The 21,580-nt window shown below is 36.5% G+C and overlaps 1 protein-coding gene across 4 annotated transcripts in view; it reads left to right on the top strand.

Moving 5' to 3' along the window:
* cpne7 (copine VII) overlaps positions 1-21,580 on the top strand; it is a 43,346-nt gene that overhangs the window by 12,088 nt on the left and 9,678 nt on the right. For all 4 annotated transcript variants that reach the window (XM_030125767.1, XM_030125739.1, XM_030125758.1 and 1 more), the window contains exons 6-14: positions 1,106-1,180; positions 5,411-5,494; positions 5,595-5,684; positions 5,911-6,009; positions 6,198-6,284; positions 6,649-6,708; positions 7,365-7,498; positions 18,347-18,401; positions 20,478-20,529. In XM_030125767.1, coding sequence (XP_029981627.1) covers positions 1,106-1,180; positions 5,411-5,494; positions 5,595-5,684; positions 5,911-6,009; positions 6,198-6,284; positions 6,649-6,708; positions 7,365-7,498; positions 18,347-18,401; positions 20,478-20,529 — 736 coding nt within the window. The remainder of the gene's footprint in view (positions 1-1,105; positions 1,181-5,410; positions 5,495-5,594; positions 5,685-5,910; positions 6,010-6,197; positions 6,285-6,648; positions 6,709-7,364; positions 7,499-18,346; positions 18,402-20,477; positions 20,530-21,580) is intronic.

The raw sequence follows: 21,580 nt of genomic DNA, 5'->3' as shown, positions 1-21,580 counted from the left end.
GTTCATGTAACTCAACAGAACCAAACCTTCATTCCTAACGTGTCCCCGTCAGTTTGATCACTCAACTCCAGACCAGGTGATCTATAATCCCTACGTAGCCGAATAAGCAGTTAGTGTTTTACCTCATATGCCATTAAAGTATAGTTCCTGTGTAGAATAAAGAGGTGAAGGAGACTGAGCAGAGCTGTAACAGGACAAAACTTTGTTACCTGGGACATTTGGAGCAGATTTATCTTCTGCTTCGTGTTCATTCTGGAATCCTGAAATTCAAATTAAAGTCCAAATTAGAAACAGCTCTGATTGGCTTGTGCGCCTGAGCTGATTCTTTAATCCTCCGATGTGAGCTCAGCCTCAGGATACCTGATCACCAGGGGTTTAAGGAGGAACATTGATTTTACAGGTTCCACAACCAGGAAGCGCCCATATTCACGCAGAAATTAAATCAGTACAATCACAAACAACTTCAGTAAATGTTGGCAAAAACTACAAGACACAAGATGACAATTTATTTTTTAATTTCAGAGCTTTTTTTTTTTTTTTTTTTTTTTACATTTTTAACTTCTTCCACAAGGTCAGAACCCTTCGATGATTAAACTGATGTAGTTTATATTGTGTTTCAATCACATATTAAATAAAGTAGAGGATGCTGCCTTTCAAATGAAGCCTAATAACATGGATATTCTTCTTACAGGTCTTTAGTGTGACCCTAAACCTGAGTTAGGGTTAAGGGTCCCAGAAACAAAGTGGATGTTTTAGGGTTAAATAAGCCTTCTTCTTCAATTAATCTTCAGCAGGGTCAGTGCTCCAGTGCCCCCTATGGACCAGCTGCCACTGCTCAACTTGCAATTCATGTTGTGTAATTATCTTGTACTTGACAAGGAAGACAATATAGTTCAGTGTTTACAGTGTTGTTTGTGTGAAAATACCCACAAATCACATAAGGATTTTATAAAGCTGTCACTGTTTAGCCAGTGACAGATACCTTTCACTCAGAACACTAGGTTGTTAAACATCAGGCTTTTTAGCCACTGGATGAATCAGTGTTTCATGACCTGCATAATGAAGACCATAAGGAAAATATTACTATCAAATCATTTCCTTTCAGGTGCACGCTGAGGAAATTTCTGGCAATAACGGATATGTGGAGCTCTCCTTCTGTGCCAAGAAGCTTGATGATAAGGTGAGAGGAGCTCACGTTTTTGATGGAAATTCCAACAATGTTTTATTTGATATGGTAAGCAGCACTAGGCCGTGATAGCAGTAGTGGGAATATGATCATCTGATACAGTAGTGAAACCTCAGACAGTAACACAATGCAGTGGCCCTGAAGTAATGCATATGGAAGTGTTTTCTTTTATTGTTAACCACAAACCATCTTAAGAATACGATTTCACATTATAACAAAAAAAAAAAAGTGGCCGAGCAGACATGATATCATATTTAAAGTGTAGTAAGGATTACATATCATATACTTTTCTCATAAATTATACAACAGTGAGTTAATATTACTTATAAAGTGTGCATTCTGACCTTTTTTATATAGACTTGTGTTTATTGCTATATTTGTGACCTGCTGAGGAATGAAAATGAGCTATAAACAAACTCTGTTACAAGGTGTCAAATGATGATATTCATGCTTAATAGACTTGTACTTGGCCCTTTACAAATACAAAAGATATCAAAATAAAATGTAATTTCTTTTGAAGGCTGGATACCACTGACCTTAGCTGCTCCTGCTCTCTGTCAAATTTTGCTGGAGGCATATTTCAATCCAAAAGTCAGCAGGAGCTTATATCCAATTACTACTGTGATGAGCAAAAGTCACTCCATGTTCTCAGGAGCAAACCAGCCTCCTTGGTTGCCCTTGATTTCACCCCAAAATTGGTATAAAATTTAAAATTTTCCACAGTGTGTACAAATATTTTTTTCTAAATCAGTTTGCAGTTTACAGCGACTCAGACAGCAAATTGAACTGGACTCTGACATGAGCATAATAATTAAAAAAGCAGCCTTTACTTCACCTACATGTTACTTCATGTAAACAGTCTCCTACCAGAAATAGAGATAGTCTGGTTCATTTGAATAAAATATATTTCACAACAGATCGCACATGTGCTTAAATATGATTTATTAGATATTTGGTTAAATTACTCAAAGTATTTGGTATATTTTAAAAACTTAAAATTACTTCAATATTGTCCTAAATTACTGTGGCATCCACACAACACTGCTGTCTAAGATTGACTGAACTGCTCTGAATGTATGTGAACACATACTGTAGAGATGTAAGTGTTTTATAATGACACACAAAAAAAACTCCTCGGTAACCAGCACTGCCAACACTAATATGTATTCTGATGATTATGGTACAGATTTCTGCCTGGTTAAATAAATTAAGCATCGTACTTATCTCTGTACACATGTATTGTATAAATTGTGTTGGTTAATTCTACGGATGTTTTTGGCTTAATAGTTCTTACTCTTGCACTTCTTTCTATGTCTGGTTTGCTATTGTACAATTAGCCTATTTATTTATGTATTCTTTTTTTTCCTTCTCTGTTCTTCTTATCTTTTCTTTCATATTTTATAGGGATGTCCGATATTGGCTTTTTTGCCAAAAACCGATATGCCGATATTGTCCAACACTTAATTTCTGATTCCGATATCTACCGATACCGCTGCCGATATATATGGGATATTAAACTAATTTTAGGTAACATCATATATCTCCTGTCATGGAATTAACGCATCATGCTTAATTTTATTGTGATGCCCCATTGGATGCATTCTCAAATGCAACAAGACTTTCAAAATGTAAACACTGTCTGTGCAAAGAATACATACTTCAACTTAAATTGTGGAAAAAATGCCATATTTATTTATTTTCTCTCCCTCCCTCCATGAGTCTATTACAGTGTGGCAACTCTACTGTACAATTTGAAAACTGCACATTTCTTTCAGCTACAAACAATGCTTCGTTTACGCGTCGGTAAATGCCGGCGAAATCAAGGCATTATTTTATCGGTTTTAATGATAGGCAAAAAACCCGATAACGATATTCACCGATATTACATTTTTATGCCAATATCGGGCCGATAATATCGGTGGGCCGATATTATCGGACATCCCTAATATTTTATTCGTATTCTGGGAAAATGTCATTGTACTTTTGAATGTAAGCCCCTTTTATGTATTTGGCTGTAACCATTCAGCCTGAGCATATTTTTCTATATCTGTCATTGTTCAATGTTTTTCTTCCAGTATATTAGTACTTCATAATCCATGTGATGTTTTATTATGTTGGTCGTTTGTCCCGGACAACATTTGGAAATTAGCTTTTCTGCTAAATCTGGTGCACACATCTTGTTCTTTGCAACTAATGCCAATACACACCGTCCTGTAACTAAATAACTAAATACAAAAACAAATATAAAGAAAACACAGTGTGAAATATTCTCTGGCAGAAAGGATGAACACCCAATTTCTCCTTGAACTTTTATTTGTCACAGCATTAAGTGTAAACTAGTAAATGCAGATTAAATTTCCATAGCTAAATGTTTTTTCACACAGTTTATGAAGTTTATTTTGTTGCAAATAAGCCTCTTAAGGTAGTTTTCCATGCTCTATTTTCACACAGCATGAAATGAAAAAAGATGGTGAAAAAGATTATGTTTGAGCAACAATGTAAATTTGCCATTTAATCCAATATACGACTTGACTGCCCATTGTCACTCCATCCTCTGTGTTGTGTCTGGACAGGCAGATACGTTTTTACACTTTGTCCTAAATAAGAGGCTTATGAGAAATTAGTCATTCCTTCACATTTGACAGAAAAATAACACAGGCTTTAAATCAATCCTCTGATGATTTTTAGAATCTGTTTTTTGTCTTGTAATTAAAATTGTGACTGTTGAACAAATTACTCTATAGTATTCTATATAAATGTTTTTCTCTACCCATCGATGCTGACCAGTAGTATTAGAGACTGATTCTAACAGACAGGACCTATTTCAGTGTTTGTATAATCACCTGACCCTTGCTTTGAGACTTGAAGATAGATCTCCAAAATTGTGAAGGTCTCAGCTATAATATATTACAAATTAGAGCAGCTTTGAGCAGCCTATTCATGGAAAGGATGTTGAATAGAGAATAATAGTGTTTGATTATAGGTCAGGCAACACAAGGTGTAAGCTGCTGTGTTTGATATCATTTAAGATTTCTGTTTTAAGACACTGGCTGCATTATTCACTCATATTGTCATATTGTCTTCTTAAGGTGTAACAGTTTATCAGCTCAAGAAGAAACGTATTTCTAATTAGCAGCATATCAGTCACATCACCTTAACCTGTGGTAAATATTGAAGGATCAGAGAAAAGCTGATGGTGAACAGAAGGATCAACCATGATATGACAGAGACAATGACTGTGGTAACTGGAAATGATTAATATTCGCTGTTTTTGCCAGCCTGAGATTTAATTTTGACATGAGTGTGTGATCAGTCCATCCTGCTGATGCCACTGGCTAGTTGTTGTCATGACAACATAAAGGGGATGCAACATCTCTTTTTGCTCCCATCCCTCAGGAGGTGTATCTGGTTAATGTGGTAGGAAATGTAGCATTAACTGTCTGATTTGGTGTACACAAAGCCCCCTCACTAACACACAAGTACACAAACACTTGCTAATCATTTGTTTTTCTCCCTGAAGAATCAATCGACCCAAACAATCAGTGTTACTCAGCTCTCAGATGTCTATATTTGAGGCTCAGGGGAAGATTTAAGTCCATCGCAAATAACCGTAAAAGCTATAAAATCCTTTGCACGATTTCAATTTGACAGAGCATTTGCTAACACTGATGGGGCTGTTGACGTAATGTGAATGCATGACTTTAATAACGACCGAATTCTGGGGCTATTTTAGATGTTTTGCATCTGGAAAGCTTAAATTGTCTGCTTGTGAGCTGAGATGTCATTCAGAGAAGCCAATAAAGTTTGTGCTGAAAGAGACTAAAAGGCTATAGATATAGAGAACTGCACATGAGGAAATGGTAGTTCAACAAGGCTAATCGCTCAAGAAAAGGGTCAATCATTGAATAGTAGTTAGAGATCGAGATTTGTCTGACCTTTAATCAAAGACACAATTAGCTGTCACCTCAGCAATCAGCAATGAAAATGATGTTAACAGTGAGTTGGATGAATTGTCTGCTCATACTGAACATCCAGAGGACTTCTATTGAAATACCAGAGTTTTTAGTGGTGATTTCCTGTTTTAGGTAGAACAGAAATAGGTAGATCACCTCATGTTACCAGAAAAAAGCCCTAATTTAATACATTTCTAGTCTTTTCCAGTGATCTTATTTTGCATCCCTTTATTCAAAGCCTATGATCTCATGTCTTCATTGTCTTTTACAGGATCTCTTCAGTAAGTCAGATCCATTTTTGGAAATATACAGAATCAATGACGATGAAACAGAGCAGCTTGTACACAGAACTGAGGTGAATTCTCCTCATTCTTTGTTCAGTTTTAAACCACCTTTAATCGTGTGTTCCATCTCTGCCACGTTGCTTTATATGTTATGTCCCCCTACTTTCCCAGGTGATTAAAAATAACCTAAATCCTGTGTGGGAGCCTTTCAAAGTGTCTCTGATATCCCTGTGCAGCTGCGATGAAGACCGTAAGCTCAAGGTAAAGGGACCTTTGGGAAATAGACACCAGGCTATCAGCACGAAAAGAGTGTCAGTGATTCAAAATCAATATGATCTGTTTAATTCAGCCTGGATCAAGCAACAGAACTAGACAATGAAAATGTATCGTACTTACATATGGAGGTTAATGGAAAAAACAGTGTATTTATCAGTACATTCCTGCATATGTAGGTGGAGTAGTAAACAGTGGTGTATGTGTGTCACAGTGCCTAGTGTGGGATTATGACTCCAGGGGGAAGCACGACTTCATCGGCGAGTTCTACGCCACTTTCAGGGAAATGCAGAAAATTTCCAGTGGAAATAAGGTCAGTGAACGAGAGGCGGTGCAAAGCGGAGGAGAGACATATGAGTGTTTCATCCATTTCCAAAATGCCTCTCATGTTACTCTGCTGAAATCCACCACAGTCATGGTGCTTAAAACCACACTGCAAAGATGTGATGTCGCTGTTCAGACACTTTAAGGCATTTTCTCCTCTCTCCTCTTTGTTTTAAGGTAACGTGGGATTGTGTGAATCCCAAGTACAAACAGAAGAAGAGAAACTATAAAAATTCAGGAGTTGTCATACTCAGTGACCTCAAGGTAGGAATCTGCTGCTTGAATCTGTCATGCTTATCAGAATAATTGACAATAATGAATGATAATATTCACCCGGAGACAGTTGAATTAAGATGGTTAATGACTTCCAATGTGCAGAAAATTATGTCCATTAACAACTTGACTATTTTTAGTTCTATACTGCTCCTACAGTACATCAGGGTATTTGTTTTTTTTTTTTGTGTGTATTTTTTTTTTTTTAAGGCTACCTTTGGCAGGCAGCAGATTTGTTTGGTTTATACATCTTTAATCATCAGATGCTTTGGACGCCACATAACAGCTGAGTATTAAAGCTGAAGTATAATATTTACCCAAACATCCTGTCTGAGCCTTTGCCTTTTCCTTGCAGCTCCACAGAGTGTACTCCTTCTTAGATTACATCATGGGTGGATGCCAGATTCACTTTACGGTAAATTGAGCAGTTTGTGTTTAGTGACGCTTTAATGTTATTCCGTTCGTTGTAGCACTCACTGTGGCTGATTGCTGTTGTGTAGATTATACAATGCTTTAATAGTCTTTGCACATTATTTACGTATATATTAAATTAATTTTGTTTGCTTTTTAGCCTGTCTGTTGCCATGTTACATCCAGGAAAGGTTATACGGTGTCATGGATTGTTTTATCCTTGAAACATCCCCCGTTGTTTTCTATCATGTACACAGTCATTTTTCTCGTTGTAGGCGACTTCGTGGAATAAATATAAACCTATTTCAACCCTTGCCCTTTGGTGTGCCCCTTGTAGAGTTACATCTCACTCTGCAACTGGATTACTGAAGCAATGAATATTAATGATGAGGACTGCTGTGGTTGACGCAGTTCCTCTTTGTTGGAATATAGCTAGCTGCTTGGATCTACTGTACATTGCATGGGCGCCGCAGTCTACGTGGGTGTAAAAAAAAGTGCATGTTCTTATCTCTGAACACATAATTTATACTCCTATTATGCATTTTCAGATTTGCTAACACAGAGTGATTCGTCGTGTGATAAGTAGCCAAGTGAAAGAGCTTTGTTGATACACTGATTAACTTCCATTAATGTTGCTCACTTTGTATTTCTTTCTCCCAGGTTGCCATTGACTTCACAGCCTCCAATGGAGACCCCAGGAACAGCTGCTCGTTGCACTACATCAACCCATACCAGCCCAACGAGTACCTGAAGGCTCTCATAGCAGTGGGGGAGATCTGTCAAGACTATGATAGGTTTGTCACTTTTTTTTTTTTGTTTCTCAGTAAAAGGCTCTTTGATGCCTACAGGGTCCATCAGTGTCTCCAGTGGTAAAACAAAGCTGCCGACTGTTCCTTACAGGGCTCTCACACTGAAACTAGCCTCTCCATTTGAACACCAGCAAAAAGACTATAATGGAAACAGCAGAGTACCAAAAAATCCTGCAGGTTATTATACTTCTGCTTGCCCATTTGTTGTAGAATTGATGAAATATTTACTCCAAGCCCCCCGCCCTGCTATCAGAGGCTTAGCTTGTGAACAGGCAACTGCTGGTAAACTTTGCCCGACAGCAATTTCTCAAAATGTGGTACCTGCAGTGACCACAACCCCCTTTCCATTTAAAGTCCCCATGAAATCAAAATAAATGTTCAAGTGTTTTTTATCAGATGTTTGTCACTACACGTTATACAGGGTGGGGAAGCAAAATTTACAATATTTTGAGGCAGGGATTGAAAGACAGTGTATGACCAATTAATTTATTGAAAGTCATGAGAATTTATTTGCCACAAGAAAATTTACATAATAGAATATGTTTTTATTCTATGTGTCCTCCTTCTTTCTCAATAACTGCCTTCACACGCTTCCTGAAACTTGCGCAAGTGTTCCTCAAATATTCGGGTGACAACTTCTCCCATTCTTCTTTAATAGTATCTTTAAGAAAGTTGACATTGCTGTGTGATGTTCTATTGGTAGCATGTTCTAAAACACCCCAAATAGCATAATCCAGAGGGTTTAGATCTGGGCTAGAAGGCGGCCATAAACATGATTCCCAAAAATTGCTAAAGTTGGATTTGTTGCTGTTGTCAACAAGTGTTTTGGTGTTCTTGTGTAAGATTTTAACTTCAGATCATATTTTACTGCATTTCTAACGGTCTTGTTGTCTCCCTCAAGCTCAATTGCCGTTTTTCTCATGGATTTGGTTGGATCCTTTAGGATTTTGGATTTGAGAGCTTTAATAAAAGCTTCGGTACGTTTTTTTGTTGCTTCCTCCACTTCCAGACTTTCTTGTAATAGTTTTGCTCATAGTCATTCTCTTCTTTCCATTATAAACAGTCTTTATGGACACTCCAGCTATTTTTGAAATCTCCTTTGGTGTGACGAGTGCATTCAGCAAATCACACACTCTTTGACGTTTGCTTTCCTGATTACTCATATGGGCAAAAGTTTCTGAAAAGGTATGGATAATAGTGTTAGGTATGATTATGACATCAATATATGTTTGGTTTCAAAACAACTGACGTAGTGCCTGCTGAGAAAAAACAACTAAATGTTCATTGTAAATTTTGCTTCCCCACCCTGTATATGATAGTGTCTCACCCAGCTGTAACAAATACGTAGTTTTTTAGTTATTTTTGCTGGTGTATCAGAGTTTTTCACTTCCTGGATGCTGATGATTCATCCTTCACATATACTAATTTGCTTCAGAAACAAGACAGTGTACTGGAGAGTGGTTTCCTGTTTCTATATCACATTAATTTCGTCAGTATCTCCCTTTTAGTAAACTAGCGGGAGATCCAGTCCCATTTCATGATTACAGTTTATGACTCATTCTTTCACTCAAGTAAATATTGGACCCATTTTTCACAAGCCATGAATCTTCTCAACATCCTGACATTAAAATGACATTTTAGTCATACAGATCTCTATCACAGCAGTACACTCTTGTGAGCTCTGGCATCACAAATCTCCTATAAAGGAGGAAAACAAAGCAAATGATCTAATAAAAACATGATTCTACATGATTAGAGCATTATTGTTTTATTTGCCCACTTTTCTACAATATATTCATACATTGACCCTTCTGACCACGCCCACTTACAAGAAAGGAGGTCCACTGTTTTGAATCATTTTGTTGAGTTGACCAATCAGAGCAGACCTGGCTTCTTGGGAAAGGAAAGACGTAAATATTAGAGAGCCAACAGTCATTAAATGAAGACAAACAATGGACAATTTACAATGAAAAAAAAAAAACAACATAAGAGACCCGATGTCATTGTAGAACACTGTTGAGTAGATTAGAAGAAAAGTATGCAGTTTAGATTGAATATATCATATTTATAATGTTTTAATGTTGTATATATTCATTTGTATTGTATTAGTTAATATAAATTACTTGAGAGTTAGTATATCCTGCTAATGTGACTAATTTTTAGTGTTGTGGAAGTTATTTTGCTATTTATTTTGTTTAAATGTGGGAAAAGATGTTAGATTTCATACATTTTGTCTTGATGCATTGAACATTATGGTGAGGAATATATTACAAGGCTCCCTGGGAGTTTTTGCGGAGTTCTTTCTACAGATTCTCCCTATTACCATTCCCCACTGCTCATTAATTAATTCACTGGGTTTATATACTATAGCTGTCTTTATTCATAGCACAGCTTCATTTTTGTCCACATCATTTAGACTACGGTAGATTAATTTTAATCTGTATTAAACCCAGTGCTAAGTAATGCATGAGAAACATTTTGTACCTGGAAAATTAGAGCAGGCAAATTTGGCCTCTGTGATATTATTTATGCATGAGGCTGATCTGGGGCACAAGTTACTGCTTGAGAGCAACAGTCAAGGACAGGCTGCTTCATATGCTGTCAGGTCATGTGGCTGAGCCTGTGTACAAAGTATTTATTAATATTCTCTCTTCTACATGTCATCAATCACAAAGATGACATGTTGACCTTTATGTCAGCCACAGGCATTTATATCCTGGTGAGACATCATTTTGGTTGCTGACACTTTTTGGCATTTCTTTGCATTTTTCTGAAGTATTCATGGCTGGTTCCTTAAAACAGATTCTAGATTAAACCAAAAGATGATATCTTTAACAAAGGTTAAGTTTCTAAATGCACTTTCAGTTTCTAAACCTGACCATAAAATCATTAAATAATAATGTATGTATCTAGGATATATGGCTAAAAAGAGCATTTAGGGGTAAAGCAATAATTATGCAGTGAGATTATGGATTGCAGAATCCTGGCCTACTGTATCTTTTCTGGTGATTTTATTGAAAATACTCCTTCAGAGGCTCTAGTTTAGGAATTATTATTAAAAAGTACACGTGCGTTGCAGTTCACACACTTTTTTGCGAAAGCTTTCTGGGCAGCACTATCAGTGTGTAGTGCTTGGTAGTGGTTGTAAGGGCATTTCTAACTACTTTGCATGTACTTCACAGCCTCTTTGCTCACAGTGGTGGCTCAATGTGCTTTCTCTTGTGGTTAACTCGGTTTCCTCTCAGCATCCGTTGCAACCACTGACCCCTTCGTCTTAGCTTGCTTGGGCTCATTACACCCTGAACTAAAGATGGACACACACCGTGGTAGGGGCTAACACCAGGGCAGCAGGCACTTCAAAACCATTACGGCTAGAGAAATAACAGCATGGTGTTTAATAATCAGAGGCAAAGACAGAGTGAAGATAGTTTGGGGAATCATTAAACACTGAAAGCAACTGGAAAAGCCACATGTAGTTGAAAGAATTAACATGGTTGTTAACACAAATAGTGACTTGGATAAAGCTCCAGTTGAATAACTGATTTGTACATGTAGCACTTAATATAAACATGTCCAAATAACTATAGTCATCGAAGACAGGCTCACAAGTTAATGTTAATTAATCGCAAACTATTGTTAAAAAAAGACATGTTTTGGAGAAAGACCTTCTGATGTGTCAAAAATAAGCCAGATGAGGATTAACACTATGACTCCTGATTTATGCAGATCTTCCTATTGAATATCAGGGGAGCACTGGGTGCCTAATTATAGTATCCAAGAGATAGCGCTGGAGACACTGAAAATCTTCCTGAAAATTTGCATCTCATTTATATAGATTTAGTGCTTTTTTTTTTCCTTTTTTTTTTTTTTTTTTACATGAGTTTCATATATGCAATCACGTCTGTGGTTGCAAATGTAGGCAGCCCTTCCCTTTAGAGTTGTGATTGAGGTGTAAAACGTGGGCACACAAACCTTTTAGCCTTTAGTGGAATATAGGTGATGTGGGATTTTTGAGTTCTTGCAGAGGAGTACGGAGTGCAGCTGACAAGCTTTTGTCTGTGTGGGCAGAGGCTCGTTTACCTTGCAGAGAGGGCTATTATACCGGGCACATCTCTGCATAGCTCCTCACATGTGCTGAAAAAATGAAAAAAACAAGAACCGCCACATACACTGGAGGAAAATTCACAAAATCAATGTGACTTCACTGGGTTGAAGGCAATGTGTCGTATGCCTTTACAGATTAAAAGATCTTTTAAGACCTTGAGTGAGTTGGGCATAGAAATCATTTCATTAAAGCAACAAGGTCAGATTTATGAAAGAGGTATAGCAAGAAGTAGAGATGATGAATAGGGTAGTTTTGTCTTCTTAGTTAACAGGACTGTATCTGTGTAAAACTCATTTCACTTAAATAAATACTTCCCCATTAAAATATATTTATTACATAATATGTTTCTCGACATTGTTGCAGGCTAGCAAAAGTGCACCAATAGAATACCAAAAGCATAATCTGATTTTGGTTTTAGTTTGCATGCCACAATACGCCTTTGTGTGTTTAAAAGGTCACAGCAGTGGGAGTAAAACCCGTATTCAGTAGATAAATTAGCTGAAAATCTATTGAAAAAATGTTGGGGGTGAGTATACAGCAAAGACATCTTTTATGCTATTTGATGCTATCTGCAGATTCTTTTCATCATGAAATGTATAAATTTGTTTGGAAAATTGGGGCTGTGCTGAGTTTGTACCTTAACCAGAGCATGATGGGCTCATTTGTTAATATTCTCTTTATTATATCAGAGGATAATGAACCAAACATTCACTAAATGGGGCTGTAAAATTGTATTCAGCAATATCTTTGTATCTGAGCAAAACAATGTCTTTGTATGTGTATCTCCCATTCTCAAGAGCCAGCAAGTTGTTTTAGAAATGCTCTAAATGTTCAAGTGATGACCAGGTATAAAAAATAAAAATAAAAATAAATAAATACGTAACCCCCATTTCTCCTCTTGTGCCTAAGCAGTTATTCCATTAATTAAAAATATTACTAATAATTCAGTATTAAGTTGCCAAAGTGAAGTTTACTGAAAGTCTGAGTGTTAACATCACCACTCTGCCAGTATGGATACATCCATGCCCATCAGAGTTAATTAAACACTTGATATCGCTGAATAGCTGCCTCAAAGTCATATTAGCTCTATGAGTGGACAAACAACTTTCCAATCAACACTTGTCAACACAGCAAATGAATCAACACTTATTAACACTGTGAATTTTGCTATGTACCCATCAATGCACCATCACCCTGTCCAGAGGAAAGCAATTAAACGCATCATCAGTCCAAACGTTTGTGCCCCGAAAACTGAGATCCTGTTAAGCTGAAGATGTTGTTTGTGATTGCACTAAGTTTGAGAAATTGTAATTTTTTTTTTTGTCAGTCACAAAAGGCTTTAAATACAGTTAAATAAATGTCCTGATAAGAGAGACGACCATTAGAGAAAGCTGTCTGTAGGCAAACAGTCACTGATGTGATAGAAAGCAAGTGTTGACAGCTCTGCTTCTTATCTTAAAATTCAGAGTCTAATACAGTGAACACAAAGTATTATGTGTCTGTGCAGTTTGTATACAGTCAATATGTCAGCAACGTATGTGATATTATGCACAAATATTGCCAATATTTAAAAATCGAGATTAAACAAATGTGTGTGGTTCCTTCAGAGTGATTACACTGCACACATTCTCATGCTGACTCTTGCGTATTTTGCCTTATTTTGCCATTAAAACATACTGCACTGCAAAAATCAAAATTTTACCAGGTGTATTTTTCTCATTTTCAGTCAAAATATGTCATCACACTTAAAATAAGACATAATCACCTAAAGAGTAACTTTTCAGTCAGATATAGGAACTTATTTTTTGACAGTAGATCTTGAAAATCTTATTTCAGGAAATCTTACCAATATTATTTTCACTTGTTCCATTTGTGGATTTTTTCTTTTTTGCTTAATTCAAGATTTTTTTTGCTTAATTCAAGCAAAAAAAAATCTTGGTAAGATTTCTTGAAATAAGATTTTCAAGATCTATTGTTTGGAAATAAGTTCTTATATCTCACTTACAAGTTACTCTTTACGTGATTATGTCTTATTTTAAGTGTGATGAGATATTTTGACTAGAAATGAGAAAAATACACCAGGTAAGATTTTGATTTTTGCAGTGTCTGTTGTGTTGGAAGCAACAAAAAAGGCAAGTGTAGGGATCTGAGTGACTATGATATCCAAATAACTGGGTCAGAGCATCACCAAAAATGCGGTCTGTAATTGATAGTACCCTAACAAAAGTGAGCTAATTCAGGACAACTGGATCTCAACTCAACTGAGCATCTGTGGGATGTGCTGGGCAAATACATCTGATCCATAGAGGCCCCACGCCGTGGCTTACAAGACTTATAGGATCTGCTGCTAACGTCTTGGTGCCAAATTCCACGGCACACATCTAGGGGTGTGGAATCCTTTGGTCAGAGCTGTTTTTGACAACAGAAGCAGGACCTACACTATATTAGACAGGAGGTAACAATGTTGTGTTGTCACAGATGCTTGATGTTAAATGTTTAAAGTTTAAATATTATGGATATAGTGGATTGTATATTTGTGGCTGGTCTTTTGAATTTACATCATGTTCAGACCAGAACTGTCCTGGTTTTTGGTGTGAGTTCCTGATGACAGAACAATACACAAAGTTCACTGTGAGTTGTTCGGGTTCAAAGGTTGAGGTCATGAAAAATGTGCAAAGATACAATATTTATTTAATTTGATTATAATTTTCAACACACATATTTTGAAGGAGATGAACCAGATTAATGATGAACTTGGTTTTAATCCCCCCCTAAGGTCATGTACCATCATCCTTCATCATCAAATCATCACTAGGTGGCAAGTTATTACCCCGCCCCCCAAAAGGGAGGCAAGGTGTATTGTTTTTGGTTTGGTTTGTTTGTTTGTTTCTTTCTTTCTTTGTTTCTTTGTTAACACTCTAGCAGCAAAACCATTGGTTGAATTCATACCAAATTGAGTTTATAGATTGCCAGTGACCCAGAAAAGATTCGATTACATTTTGGGAAAAGTGGGTCAAAGTTCAAATTTTTTATGAATTTTTAAAATCTTTTTTTTCCCCCCATTTACTTATAATAGGCACAATTTCAAATGTCTGTAGCAGCAAAACTATTGGTTGAATTCATACCAAATTAGGTTTATAGATTGCCAGTGACCAAGAATAGATGTCATTACAATTTGGGAAAAGTAGGTCAAAGTTCCAATTTTTTATGAATTTTTTAAGTCTTTTTTTTCTCCCATTTACTTATAATGGGTTAAATTTCTGATGTCTATAAAAAAAACATCAATTTTGTTTCAATGTACTTCAAACTTGGCACATACATAGAGGCAGTTGATATGCTGACATCAGCACATGCATAGACATGATGACATCAGCTGGATCTTTGCCAAAATAAAACTACAATAAATGTGAGGGGCGGGGTTTGTTGTGCCTGGCACCATTTGTTTAACATTTTTTGCTTGTAGCAGGGCTACAGTGGGCTGTGGAGAGACAATATTTATCAACCATGTGTACCATTCTTGTTAACTAACAATATAATAATTAATGTGCTATGTTATTTTGAAAATGGCATATTCTGAAAGTTGTTGACATATCTACTTTATAATGTCTGCTTTACATACATTGCAATTTGTTTTATGTTTTATCATCTTAAGAGGCCAAACAAACTATGGCAAAGTCATCATTTTACAGGATGAAATTAAAATATTCTATGTGCTTTTGATGGTACAATAAGTCACAAACCTACAGTGCATAAAGGCTTCATTATACAATAAAAAAAAATACAGTGAAATGCCATGAATGCATCAAAATCACAAATTTGGGGGTCATGATATCAAGATCTACTGCCTTGAAAGGTCAACTGTCAACATCACAGTACATACATTTCTTTCATATTTTAATGGCGATATCATTGGGCTATTGTCTTTCAAAATTAAATATATTTCTGGAATGCCTATATCAAAGTGACTATTGACACAGTACTGTGGCATGAAATATCAGTTTGTCTATTGCCACAGAGCCAACCAGCGCCCTCATATCATGTGTAGACTGGTAACCTGTCACCCTGCTGCCACAGTACAGTAGCAATAAAGCTGGCAATCAGATAGCAAATAGGTCAGATTTAAGAACAGCAGAGAATTAGCTCAATAGTTAATGCTTCGGACTTCAATGTGGAAAATCGGACTGCGATTCCTAGTCTAAGCAACCATTTTTTCTGCAGATTTTCAAATGGGAGGACACAGTCCTGAGCACACCAGTTTGTAAATCCACCATTGATATAAATTAGCCACTGGGACAACGTTCAGAGTGCAGAATTCGGAGCAAAGCTCTCAATACACTTTAGTGACACAGAACTGAGAAGTAACACGGCACACTGATGCATCTAACATGTAGCTCCGCCCACCTTCTCCAGCCTCAATCTCACTGACTGAGCAAAAATCACCATAAAATAACATATAGAGCATTTACAACAATAATTCCTATTCTGTACTATATACCATCACAAATTTGTCATTTCTTCCATCAGTTGTCACAGTACTGTGGTAGCAAAATGCACAAAAGAATGCACTGAAGTATGCACCGTATATCACCACAGTACTGTGGCAACAAGAGGATAATGAGTTCATGTAACAGTATCCATGATTGGCTCTAGTACAAATGCTAACATTTGATTGGCTATGTGACAATAGAAAAACTGATATTTCTTGCCACAGTACTGTGGCAGTAGCCATTGCCATTAAATATAAGTCTGGTAGACAGTGATTCCGTAGCAAATTTGCTGAGTCTCCTATGTTGTTGTGAGGAGGTTTGCACTTTTTAACTACTTTCTAGTTGCATGTATTTTTAAAGAGTTTCCTTTTCACATTACAATGTTGGGGTGGAGTATTCATATTACTTGAACTAAGCTTTTTGGTGGATAATTTTACTGTTATGTAATTCCAAAAACATGTGCCTTAACTGTTCTCCATTTCATATGGTGAAATTAGCTGCACATGGTGGAGTTTGACAAAAGAAACATTATATTTACATTTATGCATTTGGCAGGCGTTTTTTTTTTTTTTTTCCAAAGCAACTTACATGGGGAGGATTAACAATTAATCTCTCTCTCTCTCTCTCTCTCTCTCTCTCTCTCTCTCTCTCTCTCTCTCTCTCTCTCTCTCTCTCTCTCTCTCTCTCTCTCTCTCTCTCTCTCTCTCTCTCTCTCTCTCTCTCTCTCTCTCTCTCTCTCTCTCTCTCTCTCTCTCTCTCTCTCTCTCTCTCTCTCTCTCTCTCTCTCTCTCTCTCTCCCCACTTTATTTGTAAAGCACTTTAAATAACCACTGTGGACCAAAGTGCTGTACAGAAGAATACATTAAAAACAAAAGAATACAATACGAGAGTGGTAGAAGGGAGAGAATTTTCTACACTTTTCTCCACAGTAGAATGACTGAGACATATTAAATGCCAAAACATGTTTCTCTTAATCCACTGGAGAAAATCAAAAATGACCCAAGACTTCACCTAGAAGGAGTCACACAATACAACAAAACTTCTTAAAATCTTTCATTTTTTTTGCCTCTGAATGTTTTCATTGTTTCGTGGCTTTTGTTGTTGTGTTGCCAATGGTTCTGAGGTCACTAATGGGAAGAACACAGAGGTATATAATATTTACAAATGGCCAGGAGGCTCTCCAAGAAGTCAAGTAGAGGTTTAGTAAACTCTGATTCTCACATGAGTGTTGGAGGGCTTAATGTTATCCCAAAACACAGGAAACCTTCAGCTGAATGATGTTCCGATTTGGTAACTTTTTTCCGGAGTACAGTGAGTGTATAGAGTTTTCCTCCATATGTCTGATGGTTGTTGGAAAAAACATAAGTCTACTAACCCTATAAAATAAATAAACTGTAGGTCAACAGGTATAGTAGATTGTGGGGGTCAAAATTCAGACTGGGGGGGTTGACAAATGTGATTATGCTATGTCTTTACTATTTCATCTGTGTAGCACACCTTTAACCCACTGCCTTCACCTTCACCACACTGCTGTTCCAACTTTTTCTCAGTATTTAATTGAGGTTCATCTACTAACACTTCTAAGTCTAGGGCAGAAACATCTCCCAGTCTGTGATGCCATGCATTTTCCCAAGACAGACACATGTAAAACCTAAATTTATATCTTACTTTTCCAAGTTCAAGTAACAAAGTGCTCCTGTGTTGAAAAATACCCACATTATCATTAGCTCCACTTGTTTGTCTACAATAATTTGTGCTGCACTTGGTAGATTGCTTTTGTGTTCATTGATATAATTAGGCTGCATTCATACATTTGCACATTGTTGGTAGATCACTCACTGAAGTGGTCACTCTTGCTTTAAAAAATAATTTCCCTAATCAGTAAATCTGGATCTATATTGTATCATAATGTACACACTAACCTACTAGAAGGAGTTCACACAGTCTGTAGGAGCAGAGCCTTTTACAATAATATTTATTCACAAATTATATAATGAAAAATATGGACAATAAAGACCGTTAGAGGCTCTTCAAACAGGTGCAAATGCTGCCTGCAGGGACCATAGGACAGATTTCAATTTGTAATTCAGGCTTTTAACATTTATGAAATGCAAACAAGCAGGGGGTTTGCCCTTGGAAATGTGAACAGATGCATAAGCATCGATATTTTTCATATGCCTGTCAGAAACTCTTATAGATTAAACTGCAATATATGACTGATTCATTTACTTATCATTTCAGTGACAAAAGATTTTCAGCTTTGGGGTTTGGTGCCAGAATTCCTCCAAATTATGAGGTAAGATGTGTGTTTGGTATCCATTTTTTCAGTCACCTGTCCTTCTCTCCACACCAACAGTATTAGGGATATTACTGTGCTCTTACTGAATGACGGTATTCTCCAGTATCGTGGGTCTTTACACCAAGCACGCTGATTTCAGTGACCTTTTTATGACACAATTTGTCATTCTGTCAGAATTTCACAATAGAAACTAATTATTGAGTTTATTTTTATTCAGAAGCTCCCTGTCTTAACATATCAACTTGTCTTAAGAAAATTACATGTTCTGATGCAAAAGAAGCCCTGTGGTGTTGATGCTTAATTTACATAAGAATTCATGAGTGTGAGAGCATTTGTTTAAGCAAATTGGACTTTAAGAATGAAAAACCTCCTGTGTTTCTGAATAAAAACCCATGGGAGAAGTCTGATACGTGAAGATTGAGCACATAAATACACATACATATGCATATACATAATACATGCATGCAATATATCATTCATCTATCAAATCAGAATAGTGTGCATTCAATTTACTATGCTCTGTGTGTTGCTACGAAACGCTGATAATCATCGCGTCATTCATGCAAAGATACATGGCTCAGTAAACACAAACTATTAATCTCTGAATTTACCATGACAGTAACTGCCTTGCAGGAGTCAGATTATTTTTTCTTTCCTTTTTTTGCCACATACTGTTGACGCTTTGTAGTTAATGGTGCTGGTGAATGCTAATTATGTCATTAGGGTAATCATGAACTGCATCCTGAGACATAGATGCTACACCTGTATATGAGTTTGATGCTCTTTCTCTGTATGTGTTGTTGTGCAGCCTTGTATCCTCATTATGCATTATGCATAAATATGAAGCTCTGCATTTCACTGCAATTAGTCTAATCCACTGTGTTCGATGAATTTTCTGCTGCCGATGCTCAGTTTTGTCAACGTTTTCACTTGGGGAAACGTGGAAAAGTTAAACACTTAACTATACTCCAGTCCATTTAAGTGTCCCCATAAGCCCAGCGAGTCACACTGTGCAGTAACAGAGCTGTGAAATTGTAACACCTAAATGGAAGACAACCATTATTAATGTTATTAGTTACACCTTTGCGTTTTCTGCCATGTTAAATCAAAGGTTGGTTGTGGAAAATGCCTCTGAAATGAAACAAAAAACAAGCTCTCTTTTTTTCCCCCGTTGTCCATTGCAAAACCTAAATGGAAATCTGCATGAATCCTTACTCTGAGGATCGCAATTCACACTGTTAATCACATTAAAGACACAAATTATAACATTTGGAGCCGGAAACGAGTCACTGATCTGGCTGACAGTTGCTGCTTGTGAAAAAAACAGTTTCTTGTGAGAGGAAGCATCAAAACGGGGATTCATTTTTTGCCAGTTTAACAGCTTTGAGATAAACAAAGTCAATCTGATGTTTAGACAGCGAGAATAGATCTGGTGAAAGATTTCTTTATCTCTTTTAATCTCATTTCAGAAACAACATATTAGCAGTACAGTCCTCGCTATATGCTCATTACACAGGCAGGTCCATAAGTATTCTGACAGTGATGTACATTTTGTGATTTTGCCTCTGTGCACCACCTGTCAAGATGTGACTGAAGTGTGAACTTTATGCTTTAATTCATGGGATTTAACAAAAATATTGTATTTACCATTTTGGAATTACAGCCAAGATATACTATAATCAAAGCGTCTACTAAGCTGAAACTCTACAGCACATTAGTCCAAGTACTGGCTATAAACATAAAATATTCAATATGTAGTATGCACATTTACAGTTTGCCTGCATTTGTTATTTAATGTTTCCTTCTTACACGGAGTTAGCACAGAATGGTCATAAATTAATTATTTCACCTTAAAATCATTCACCTGTGTAACCTATAATTTATCAGCTTCACACACATTAGGTGCCCTTCATGCACTCTTAAATGTTATTATATACTTTTAATTCAATGCCTTCATAGACTCTGTCATTTCCAATTATGGTGGAAGTGACTGATTTTGGCAGAGTACAGTGTGATCTATGTGAAGGAGAGTTCACCTTCTAAGTATTTTATTTTGCTTGTATTCTTTCATAGGTGTCTCATGACTTTGCCATTAATTTCAACCCAGAAGATGATGAATGTGAAGGTAAGAAATAGGTTTCTTAGAATTTACATCTCATGCTGTCTTGAGGTTTGGATACAGTGTTTGTGTTGGGGGACTGGTGATGCATGATTAGCTCTGATGCTCTCCAAATTCACGTGTACCCATAAATCATCCTTCTGCCACCCATGCTAACTAATTATTTTCTCAAATTTATTTCGCTTATTTCTCTTGACACCACTGAGGTGAGAGGAGATTTACTGTCTAACGGAGACAGCAAGTTTATTTCTCAAGTAGTGTTTTAACTAGACTCGCAGGCAGAGCACGAATTCACTCCAATGTGGAAGTATCTTTAAGTGTAATATCACTGATGGCTGCTAGATGATGGCTTCCAAATGCCCTGGTTCCTGCTGACACACACTAAAGTCTACACATATTTTTTTCTGGTTCTATTCACTTTATTTCAACTCTTTATTTATAGACTTAAATATCCACTACTGATCAGAAACATCTACTGATGTAAATGTTTGATAACTTTTCAACCACTTGTTCTATCAATATGTTGAAATAATAAAAAGACAATGAACTTTCTTAGATATGAGCCATTTGGATATTCTAAGGCTCCATTGTGAATTTGTAAACACCATCATGTTCTGCAAAGTTGATTCACCAATTAAACCTACGTACAGTATATGACCAAATAATAGTGGTTGTAGATACATGTGCTTGTTTTCAACTATTGATATATACTTTTTCAGTTTTCTCTGTTTTCATAAAATAACCTGGGTTTCCTCCAAGCTTTTATGAACTTCTACTTGACCTATTAATTAAATTTAAAAAAAAAAAAAAAAACTTACTGAAAAATGCAAAATGCATTTCAATATTATAATACATGTGTATAATAAATCACTTCAGAAATGTTAAATGTACAGAAAAATGTATTTGGAAGTTGCCACAAGAATAGTTGTAGGTGTTACTAAAATAATTTTATCTGATTTATTACCCCGCCCCTCGAAGGGGAGGCAAGGGGTATTGTATTTGATTCAGTTTGTTTGTTTGTTAACACTCTAGCAGCAAAACTATAGGTTGAATTCAT

This window comes from Sphaeramia orbicularis, chromosome 3 (genome assembly GCF_902148855.1).
Source record: "Sphaeramia orbicularis chromosome 3, fSphaOr1.1, whole genome shotgun sequence".
Classification (NCBI taxonomy): domain Eukaryota; kingdom Metazoa; phylum Chordata; class Actinopteri; order Kurtiformes; family Apogonidae; genus Sphaeramia; species Sphaeramia orbicularis.
Note: the sequence above shows the minus strand (reverse complement) of the source record. Positions and strands in the feature narration are given on the sequence as shown.